This window comes from Triticum urartu, chromosome 2A (genome assembly GCF_056163025.1).
Source record: "Triticum urartu cultivar PI428250 chromosome 2A, HENAU_Tu73, whole genome shotgun sequence".
NCBI lineage: Eukaryota > Viridiplantae > Streptophyta > Magnoliopsida > Poales > Poaceae > Triticum > Triticum urartu.
Window position 1 is genome coordinate 94,031,076 of NC_141874.1, and position 11,766 is coordinate 94,042,841.

Sequence of the window (11,766 nt, forward strand, 5' to 3'; positions counted from 1 at the left end):
CAAAGCATACGTATCATTTCATTGATAGAAGGAATAGAAAAAGTACAGTGAGTGGTACAACACATGACACGAACACAGACAAGCGTGAGCATAGTTCTTGGAGTAGAGAAACAAGGGGTGCTCGGCCCGAATAGAAGAGACAACTGATGTCTACTACAAAACTTTATTCTTATAGACACGTGTTGGGCCTCCAAGCGTAGACTTTTGTAGGACAGTAGCAATTTTCCCTCAAGTGGATGACCTAAGGTTTATCAATCCGTGGGAGGCGTAGGATGAAGATGATCTCTTTCAAACAACCCTGTAACCAAATAATAAAAAGTCTTTTGTGTCCCCAACACACCAAATACAATGGTAATTTGTATAGGTGCACTAGTTCGGCGAAGAGATGGTGATACAAGTGTAATATGGATAGTAAATATTGATTTTTGTAATAAGAACAATAAAAAACAGCAAGGTAGCAATTGATAAAATGGAGCACAAACGGTATTGCAATGCTTGAAAATAAGGCCTAGGGTCCGTACTTCACTAGTGCAATCTCTCAACAATGCTAATATAATTGGATCATATAACCATCCCTCAAAGTGCGGTGAAGAATCACTCCAAAGTTCCTATCTAGCGGAGAACATAAGAAGAAATTGTTTGTAGGGTACGAAACCACCTCGAAGCTATTCTTTCCGATCGATCTATCCAAGAGTTCGTACTAAAATAACACCAAATAATTTCATATTCATAATACTCAATCCAACACAAAGAACCTCAAAGAGTGCCCCAGGATTTCTACCGGAGAAACAAAGACAATAACGTGCATCAACCCCTATGCATAGATTACCCCAATGTCACCTCAGGATTCCGCGACTTGAGTGCCAAACATATATCAAGTGAATCAATACAATACCCCATTGTCACCACGTGTATTCATAGCAAGACATACATAAAGTGTTCTCAAATTCATAAAAGTATTCAATCCGATAAAATGAAATCTCAAAGGAAAACTCAATTCATCACAACAAGATAGTGAGGGGAAAACACCATATGATCCGACTATATTAACAAAGCCCGCGATATATCAAGATCATGCCATCTCAAGAACACGAGAGAGAGAGAGAGAGATTAAACACATAGATACTGGTACAAACCCTCAGCCTCGAGGGTGGACTACTCCCTCCTCATCATGGTGGCTGCCGGGATGATGAAGATGGCCATCGGTGATGATTCACGCCTTCGACAGGGTGCCGAAACGGGGTCTAGATTGGTTTCTCGTGGCTACAAAGGCTTGCAGCGGCAGAACTTCTGATCTAGGGTTACCCCGAGGGTTTTTGGAATATTTGGTGATTTATAGGGTGTAGGAGGCCACCGAGGTGGGCACAACTCACCTGGGCGCGCCTGGGCCCCTAGGCGCGCCCTCATGGGTTGTGCCCCCCTCGGGGCACCCCCTAGGTGCTTCTCTGGCCCACTAGATGTCTTCTGGTCCAAAAAATCCACTAAAAGTTTCGCGGTGTTTGGACTGTTTGATATTGATTTCCTGCGATGTAAAAAACAAGCAAAAAACAACAACTGGCACTGGGCACTGGGTCAATAGGTTAGTCCCCAAAAAATGATATAAAGTTGCTATAAAGTGATTGTAAAACATCCAAGAATGATAATATAACATCATGAATACTTCATAAATTATAGATACGTTGGAGACGTATCAACAACACAGCTAAAACCTAACCAAGCCAAAACCAAGAGCAGCAAAACACATCGCCAAGGCCAACACCGGGGACACCGCGAGCGAGCAAGATAGCGCCTTCAAGAAGGAAGACAACGTCGAGATGCCTTCGCCATCCGGTCTGGAGGAGCCAGACCTAGGGTTTCCCCTGAGCTCAAAGAGGGGCTTAGCTGAAGACCGTGGCAGCGCCTCCAAGAAGGAAAACGACACCCGCAAATGCTGCCGCTGCCAGCACGGGCAAGCTGAGCAGGGGTTTCTCCCTGGCCTGAGGCTGAGTAATCCCATAGCGGCCAATGATGGAGTTGAGGATGAGGAAGCCATCTCTGGTTGGATTGGTGGGGCTGCACCTACCGACAGAGGGTGGCACTGCCTCCGAACCCATGGACAAAGGATCGGGCCAAAGGAGGGGGGCTTTAGGGTCTACAGGGTAAGGCTGACGGCAATTCAAAGACCATCGCAAGGGGAAGGCGACGGCGACCGACAACGCCGGCAAGCTAGGACTAGAGAGACGCATATCCGAGCTGCTGTGGCCGTCGGAACATTGGCGAACCAGGCTATCTGGAAGGGACGCAACTATTGACGCCGAGGCCAAAGCCGCCCGAAGGAAACGCCGGCAAGCCTTAAACACCGGAGAACGTGGGGTCGAGGCCGCTGGGGCCAGAGCAGCGTGGCAAAGAACCCATTGCGAGGCACCCCGCGCCTGCCATTACCACTGGAACCTCATCACCACCGCGCGAGAGCCGTTACCTTGAATCATGTGGGAGGAAGAACCGCCGGAGGAGGGGGGACACCTGGCGCGAGCAGGCTACGTTCACCCCCCGCAACCGGCCACATGCCCGCGCCCAATCGAAGCAGCAACGACAGGCAAGGCTGCGCTGCCGGGGAGGGGGGAGGCCGTGGGGATGGGCACCCATGGCCGCTGCCAAGGAACGCCGCATCCTCCCGCCGGACCGGCAGGAGTGGGGTCATCCGCTGTGGCTCGAGGGGGGCGCCGGCCGAGGAATCCTGAATTCGTGCGCGGGGATGGATGGTGGTGGTAAAGACGAACTAGAGCCGTGTGGCCAGGGCACGCCGGAGCCCAGCCGGACCAGCGGGAGCCAGCCGCGACGGATGGGGTCGGTCACGGGATGCGAGGGAAGGGGGGACGGGGGCGTGCGAGAGGCCAGATCTGCCCCGCCGTCGCCTTCCTGGGGCTCATCGCGACTTCGCTGGCCGACCCTCCGACGGCGGCGATGCAGGGGAGGGCGGCGGAGGGAGATGCTAGCGCCGGCGGCTACGGTTCCCTCGTGTTTCCAGACGAGGGCGACGCGTGGGGGGGGGGGGTTCGGGGGCTTGTCTTTCTTTGCTTACTTTTCCAAAATTAGAACCCATGTTGATGGATTTTGACGAACTTTTTTTCATGAAAAAAATCAGACGAAAAACCAAACTGGGAGCATGTTTTTTCCTTTTCTCAAAGAGGCATGACCCGTGCCTCTCGCAAAAGCACAACCGTGCCTCTTGCAGAAGTAAAACGTGCCTCTCGCGGAAGGAAAAAACAGAAAACGTATTTTTCCCCGTTTCCGAGAGGCGTGGCTATGCCTCTTGGGGAAGCAAAAGAAATAAATATAGAACACGTTTTTTTCTATTTCCGAGCGTGCCTCTCGTGGAAGAAAAAACAGAAAACACATTTTTTACATTTTTAAAAGACACGGCCGTGCCTCTCGTGAAAGCAAAAAAATTATTTTTTCGTGCAAAATTGTCTTGGGTCCAAAAACTAAGGAGGACGAGTGGAAAAACAAAATTCACCCGAAACCGCATGTGAAATTTTTTAAAAAAATGCGGAGAGGGCATCCAGAACGCGACACGTGATGGCTACTGAGAGCGTGCCATTTAACGTGCTCTCAGCCTCCTGCAAGTGATCGTTGTCAGGCTCCCAAAGACCAAGTAATTTAACTTTGGCGGGCCACGGGATGTATTTCCTCGGCCCCGGCCCGCAAGCCCACCTAGTGCCGGCGACGGCGTCAGCCTCCTTAAAATACTCTGCCTCTGCCTTTGGCGCCCGAACGTAACCGTGGCAACCAACAGCTTTCGCTTCTCCCCTTTCCCCCTCGCCGGAGCTCCAAGAAACCAAGGACCCATCCTTCACTCTCCCCCTCTCCACCGCGAAGATCCCCCTGCCTCTGCTCTCCAGAGGTCCAACTCCGGCAACCGATGGACCAGTTCCTGGACGGCCACCACGTGCGGCTGCGGAGCCGCGTGCACGGCACGTACCTGCACGCCGACGGGGACGGGCATGGCGTCTCCCTCCACGGGCGCCGCTCGTCAATGAAGGCGGCTTGGGCGGTGCACATCTACCAAGGCGGCGCTGCCGATGCTCAGTACGTGCTCCTCCACAGCGCCGCCTACGGCAGCTACCTCGCCGCCACGGACGCGCCGGCGCCGCGCGGCCACCGCGGGCTCCGCGTCGAGCAGCGCAACTACGACGAGGGGGCGGAGGAGGCCATCAGGTGGGAGGCCGTCAGGTTCGGGTCCGGGGACGACGTCCTGCTCCGCCACGTCACCGGCCGCTGCCTCCGCGCCAACGGGCCCGGGAGGTATCTCCCCTGGAACAACGGCGTCAGCGTCGACGACATCGACAACGCCAGAACGAGGATGCTCTGGGTGGTCGAGCACATCTCTGCCAGGGAGGGCATGCCTCCTCTTCCACGTCCGACCGGGGTGAGTCCGCCTTCGCCATGCCCGCTTCTTGATTCTTCCAGATTACTCTCAGCGGAACCTTATTTGAGCGAATTGGGTTCTTGGTTGGCGTTAGTTTGCGTCCGAATTCAGTCTCGGATGGTCATAGATCGTGTTGATTTCAATTCTTGAATCTTGATCGCATTTGATCTCGCGGCATCATGACCCCTGGTTCTTTGCGACTCAACTGCAGCTTCCCTTACCCGGAGGACTCGCCGCCATGTTGCCGCCCCGGGTGATCATGTACGTGCGGACGAGCACCGAAGGGGCCGGCATCCGCCGCGCCGCGTTCATGTTCCATGGGAGATCGGTGTCCCGCCTGAGGAACAAGCTGGCCCGCCGGCTGCGTGACGTCATGGACGTCTCCAACCTCGCCATGTGCGTCCAAGCGGGTACTCACGGGCGGCTTACCCCACTCGTCGTCGACCTGCCCCACAGCGGCCAGGACCTCCACATCGTCGTCTTCGCGGCCGGGACGCCAGGTGAGAGGCCCTCTCCATTCCTTCAACTTCCTTTGGAAATAATTTTGACTGGTTGGTTCAGTACTGTCTGCTTGTGTTGGAAAACTGCTGCTAATCTGCTTCATTAGATAATGATAATGAGTAAGTAAAACTGGTTGAATGGAAATAACCGGTATTTGCATTCTGGCTGTTGGATTAATCAACCTATGTACAGATGCTTAGAAGGTTGTCCCAAGTTTAGTTGGTTGTCGAAGAAGAATTAATTCGTAAATCAAATGTGCCAAATTAGTTCAGTCATGCCAATTTCAGTATCATAGAGAAGATACTGATTTCTATATGATTTAGCCAATCGAAATTCACATTAGATTGTGCCTGTCTCGCTGAAGCTGTTAGTCTGAAAAACATTGTACTAAAATTGTTAGTCTGAAAAACAGTTTATTGAACTGCAGTTGATCTGCTTCAGTTAGGACTTGTGACTTGAGAATGGTTTCATTAGATAATAATGAGCAAGTGAAGAAGTTGAATGGAAATAGTCGATATTTGCATTGTGGCTGTTGGATTAATCAGCCTATGTAGTATGCACAGATGCTTAGAAGGTGATCCGAAGTTTAGTTGGTTGTCGAAGAAGAATAAATTCATGAATCAAATGTGCAAAATCAGTCCAGTCATCTCAGTTTCAGGTTCATAGAGAAGATACTGATTTCTATATATGATTTAGCCAATTGAAATTCGCACTGCACTGTGCCTGTCTCGCTGAAGTTGTTAGTCACTTAGTCTGAAAAACTGTGTACTGAAATTGTTGTTCTGAAAACACTTCACTGAAACTGCAGCTAATCTGCTTCAGTTAGGACTTGGACTTGACAATAAGTAAGCATGCAAACTGACGGCTTTAATTTGATGCTAACGTGCTTTCATTCAGATGATTCGGTTCTTCAATTTAATACAATATATGCGCTAATGGAAAACTTTGGAACCTAAAAACCTAAATAAATTCAGTCTGCTTCATAGAGAAGATAATTTCTACTGAAATTTTTTAGCCTACTGTAATTGTTTTGAATAAGACAGGGACAAAATTCAGGTTGTATCCCACAGCTGTACTACATGAAAAACAGTGTACTAAAATTGTTAGCCTGAAAAACAGTTTAGCGAAACTGCAGCTAATCTGCTTCAGTTAGAACTTGACAATTGTTTGTATTAGATATACTTCCTCCGTTCACTATTATAAGATGTTTCGGATATTTCAATATAAACACACTAAAGTTGTCTACATACATCCGAACTAGAAAAAATAGAACATCTTACAATTGTAAATGGACGGAGTAATAACTAAGTAAAAGTATGGAAACTGTTGGTTTTGATGCTAAGGTGCTTTGATTCGATATATGATTTATCCAATTAAAATCCACACTAGAATGTGCCTGTCTCGCTGAACTTGTTAGTCTGAAAAACTGTGTACTGAAATTGTTGGTCTGAAAAAGTGTGTACTGAAACTGCAGTTAATCTGCTACAGTTAGGACTTACGACTTGACAATAAGTAAGCATAGAAACTGCTGGGTTTGATGCTAATGTGCTTTGATTCAGATGATTCGGTCTTCAATTAGTACAAAATGGCGCTAATGGAAAACTTTGGAACTTCAAAACCTAAATAAATTCAATCTACTGTAATTTTTTTAGCCTACTGTAATTGTTTCGAAGAACACATGGACAATATTCAGGTTGTATGTATTCCACAGCTGTACTACATGAAAGCAAGCTATCTTTTCTGCGCATTGCATTGCTTTGAGCTTTTTGTACATCAATTATATATCCTGTTGATCCTCTTATGAACTTGTTGCAGTAGATATGGCACATCATGTCTAACTTTTTCTGCTAATTCAGTCCACATGGAGCTGCGGTACCCGGATGTCGATGGAGAGTTAGTAGAGAGATATCACCAGATACATCGCTCCGAGTCGACGATGGATGCCAGTGGCGAGCACGGCATCGCGGAGCGCGGCGGCATCATCTCTGTGACTGTGAGTAGACGTCCTGATGTTGCTGTTGGATTTCTATCGATTTGTGGGTCGTCTCTTGCTATTGCCTCTTAGATGGGATATTGGATTTCCCAGTTGACCGTATGTGAAGTGTTGAAGTATCAAAGAGGGTTTTCCTTCGTTCAATTAGTTACGAGATCAATCCTTGTGTATGAACACATCTCTTAATGGTTCTCACGAGGCAATGGTTCTCTTTCTCACAGGGTTCTCTGGGAGCCGGGCCTGTGTCTACCAGCCCGACGCAATGCGCAGATCTGCCAGTGGATATTATCCAGAAGATCATCAGAAATGGCACCTTGTGTGATGTTGATCGCGTGTGCGCCTCCTTGCTCAACAGGCACTGGCGCAATAGCATAATTGGCGTGGAGGAGATGGCTGACCTGGCCAATCTGCCTTGGCTCTTTCTACCATCTTCGGCGAGCCCGTGCTTCTTCAATCCAACGAAAGCATGCCTTCACCCACTTGGAGCTCTTCCAGAGGGCATCAGGGCAGCCCGCCCGTGCGGATCTTACCCCGGAGGCTGGCTATTCTTGGACGGCGAAGCATCGGGACAAGATCATCTGCTGTACAATCTGAAGTCGGGCAAGCGGGTTACTCTTCCCAGCAGTGTCATAAACATGGAGGGGACAATAAGAGGTGAGACGTCGCTCTTGATGTGCGCTCTGTCCAGGTCTCCGTCATGTGCAAGAATATCATTGCCATGTGGAGCCCGCAACAAGAGCATTGGCTAGAGATGAGCAAGACACCGGAAGCGAGCATTGTGGATATCTGCTATCACCGCGGTGTGTTCCTTCTGCTGACGCGAGATGAAGGCCTAATCAAGGTGATTCGGCATGCTAACGGTTCTCGAGGGATCCAGATGTGCAATGTGGTTAGAAGTGCTGGTAGAGTCATGGATGACTTGGTTGAGAAACGGCCTCAGTATTCTCTGGACAGGCGGCTCGTAGAGTCGACGACAGGGGATCTGCTGATGCTCATCAAGATTAGCCGTCTAAACAGGACAGGCACGATCACTTTGTATAGGCTGGGAGTCAACCACGATACAGGCGAGGCTGAGTGGCTCAACTACATGTCACCTGCTGGGGGGATGGGTTCGTCCCGGTAGTACCTGACGGATACCAAGCATGAGATTCACTTTCTAGACGACGTCGGGAGGACTGTTGACTCGGAGGGCACTGGCACTATCCTCTTCAGCCGTGACGACATGGGATGCTTCCTAACGCGCACGCGTTTGTTCGGCGGAGCCTACAGGGGGGCACCCTTCGACAAGACCTCTGACTTGAGCCCGCCCGTGTGGTTCCATCACTAGCAGTAGTAGACTAGTACTTCACATTGCTACTGTGCTATTTTTGGCTTTGGCCCGCTCTTGTGGTGTTGGACAGGAGATTACGGTCGTGCGCTATACAATATTTCCATTTATGAGATGCTTCTCCTATTGAAGTTTACCCTGCTCCTTTATGTGTGATCATTTATATGGGATCACTAGTAGTTTCTACTCCTAAAAGGAGAGTTTCACGATCACCACCACCACCCCTCCACGCTGGTTTCCTTATCCATCTGTTCACCTCTTCACTCTTTTCTTACAAACCAACACTTTTCTACTTTACAAAAGATCACGGGTCTAACTTTCTCAACTTACCTAAATCAACTGATCCCTCCTATCTGAACAATTTGTGTTAGAAAACAAATAACAGATTTAAGAAAATAAATAATGAATTAAAAAAAACTAATATGTAAATCATGACCCATCGTACATCATAGGGACAAATCAAATTATGAAAGCAGCATTATGTGCCCAAATCGATAGTACATAGTACTTCCGTTCGGATGTTATGGTCACATCGATGGAAGAACTCCACCGATTCTTCCTTTTGATCGAACCCCATCGTACCGGTTCTCCGGTCCAACGCCCAACCCACCAAACACATAACCACACACGCCCTCGCCCCGTCTCCCTCCTCCAAACCCTCCTTCCGATCCCCTGTCTAATTTTCACGGAAACCTAGTCCACAATAATTTTCTTTAGAAAAGGCCACTCAACTCGATGATAAGCTTTGTGCATATCGAGCTTTATAGCACACAAGTCTTCTTTGCCTTTAATTTTTTTATATTAATTAATTAAACAAAAAGGTTATTACAATCATTCATTACAACATACGTCACCCAGGGCGGTACTGTAACATCCCAAATTTTCAATTTGAAATGTTATACATTAGATCATCATTGCATATCATATTTTATTTTGCATTTTGGTTGATCCTAGAAAATTCTACGCAACTCAATGACCCACGGAGAGAGTTGGGGATTTCGTTATTTTCATATTTGAGTTTTCTCAAATTTTGAGAATAGGATCATTTGATTTTATTTATTTTATCATCAATTATTTCTATTACAAAAATATGAGAGAGGGAATAAAATGACTTTTCCAAAATAAAAAAATATAGAGGATTTAATAATAAAATCAAAAAAGATTTTATTTTGGAGTTTTTCGGTGTTTTATTTGAATTTAGGAAAAATGTGCGTTTTTCAAAATTGCATTTAGGGCCCAAATAAATGTTCACTTTGTCGGGCTTGATTTTAGAAGCCTGGGAAAATTTATTTCGGAATTTTTGGAGTCCATTTAGTATTTCTTTTTATTTTTCTTCCGAGCAAAATATTTTAAAAAAAGGGAACCGACCTAGCCGGGCCGTGTCCGGATAGGACTCTGGCCCGGCAGGCTTTAAAAGCCGGCCCAGCCCCCCGGGGAGGAACCCTAGCCCCAGCCCCGAGCCGCCCCAGCCGCCCGCGCCCGCCACCGCCAGCGCCGCCGCCGCCGCTGCTGCCCGCCGCCGCGCCGCCCCGCGCCGCCGTCGCCGGACGCCGCCGCCGCCGCCAAGGTTCGCTGCCGCGCCTCGTTTTTCATGCCTTCGGTTTTAAAAAAACCAATCGGTTTTCGTCAGTTTTCGTCGGATTAATAGATTCGGTTTTTTTAAATAGATCGGTTTTTCTGGTTTATTTATATTTAGCGAGCGTTCGTCATTTTTCTTTTTCTCGGATTAAATCCGCGATTTTTCTGATCGCGATTCCTGATCCGATTTTCATTTTAGTTTAACTTTTCGCTCGTTTATTGGAATCAGGCGATTCAAGCGCCTAGAGTTTCGTCTCGAAACCCTCTATCCGTTTAACCAACTTAAACAAGATTTTGCTACTGTAAAATTTGCCCTAGATCCAGATTACTAGAATGAAGTTGTTTTCTTCCGCCGTTTGACTTTCGTTGCTTCGTTCGATTTGATTCTTTTTGCCAACCGGAGTTCTTAAGTTGAACCTTCTGGTTAGATATCTTATTTGAGTTTTACCTGTACATTAGTTGAGTACTTATTGTATGCTTGTTTGTTTGTCTGCGATAGAGTATCCGGAGTGCGCCGCGTGTTACTTCGAATCGCTAGGTTTCCTGGATCATCAGCAAGGCAAGTAACACTTTGATCATACCTTTTTCTACATCCCAGTTTTATTGCATTAGATCAATTCTTACTCATTGCATGATTAGGATCTAATTAAATTGTGGGATGGGAAGTAGATGAGGTAGTACCTATTACCTGTTTATTATCAAACCTTTGGGAGTTACTTCTACGTTTGCTTATTATGCCATGCTATGCTAGTAGACGTGGATTGGGTGAGTGATATCCATGACAGATGTGAGATTGATAATTAATGGTTTATCTAAGGTCGCAACTTAAACACACATCTGGGTGGATTGAGGCACCTGGGTATTTCAGGACTTGCCTGTTTTTTTTTGGACCGCCACCCAGGCTCAAAGGGATCATGAGACTATCCATACTAGAAACTTCCGTGTGCAGCCACAAGCTATTATGGGCTCTAGCATAGTTGACTAAGTTGTGCGAACTCTTACAGTGGTAGACTAGCAGATGTAGGGGATGTAGGTGGTACGGTCTACCCGATCGTAAGGTGCTAGCACTTCTGAAAGACTATGTCTCGGTCATCCGTCTTCTCAAACACCATGTAGTGCGGGAAAACAAACGGAGGCGATCGAGTCTTGTGGGAAAAAGTGCGCAAACCTCTGCAGAGTGTAACAAACTAATCATGGTTAGCCGTGTCCCCGGTTATGGACCTCTTGAGTATCTAGTACTTGGATTATCATGTGAATCTCAACATGTTACTCTAAATTAATTTTGATGGGTTATGTTTAATGATGATGCTTAATTGGGATTGAGAATGCTGTCAACCATTCTCAATGTTTAACAACCACCTTGATAGTAATTAAAATTTTATTCCTTTGAAGTAGGGAAAAATTGGCTTTACGCAAAACTGTAACCATAGAGCTTTCCACCAGCCAAATATGCATATAGTATAGCTGTTTCATTCCATTACTCTCTATGTGTTACCTTGCCAGCATATTCCATGTGCTGACCCATTTTCGGGCTGCAACGTTAATGTTGTAGACTTTTCAGACGACGATTAAGGAGTTTTTAGGTCGTGGTTCTATACTCAGTGATGCCGTTGGAGTTGGTGGACTCACTTATCTTCCAAGCCTTCCGCTGTTATCGTTATTAGATGGCCTTAAGCCATATTTATTGTAATAAGTTCTCTTTTGAGACATTCGATGTAATAAGTGTGTGATTGCTACTCTGCTATAAATACTCCGAGTACTGTGTGGTGTCAGCATTACTGATCCAGGGATGACACCGGAGCACAGAGATCAGACTGTTTGAGGTCTGGTCGCTACAGAGATGGTATCAGAGCACACGCTGACTGTAGGACACGACCACTAAGCTAAAGACCTAGATCACTACTCACTCTCTTCTCTTCTGACCTCTCATCTTTTCTATTCTTTAGGATGGCGGATGCA

At 47.2% G+C, this 11,766-nt stretch overlaps 1 protein-coding gene across 1 annotated transcript; it reads left to right on the forward strand.

Annotated features, from left to right (window-relative positions):
* The first annotated feature begins 3,757 nt into the window (after positions 1–3,757).
* Positions 3,758–7,651, forward strand: LOC125541117 (uncharacterized). The gene is made up of 4 exons (XM_087540953.1): positions 3,758–4,408; positions 4,620–4,908; positions 6,766–6,902; positions 7,124–7,651. Exons 1-4 carry the CDS (start codon positions 3,902–3,904, stop codon positions 7,649–7,651), a joined length of 1,461 nt encoding a protein of 486 aa, XP_087397079.1. The 5' UTR covers positions 3,758–3,901.
* Positions 7,652–11,766: the final 4,115 nt, after the last annotated feature.

Bases quoted from the DNA above. Each gene is read 5' to 3' on its own strand.
- LOC125541117 (XM_087540953.1), top strand. From the start codon at position 3,902: ATGGACCAGTTCCTGGACGGCCACCACGTGCGGCTGCGGAGCCGCGTG. The intron at 4,409-4,619 runs GTGAGTCCGCCT...ACTCAACTGCAG, and splicing joins CTCTTCCACGTCCGACCGGG to CTTCCCTTACCCGGAGGACT. The intron at 6,903-7,123 runs GTGAGTAGACGT...TCTTTCTCACAG, and splicing joins GCGGCATCATCTCTGTGACT to GGTTCTCTGGGAGCCGGGCC.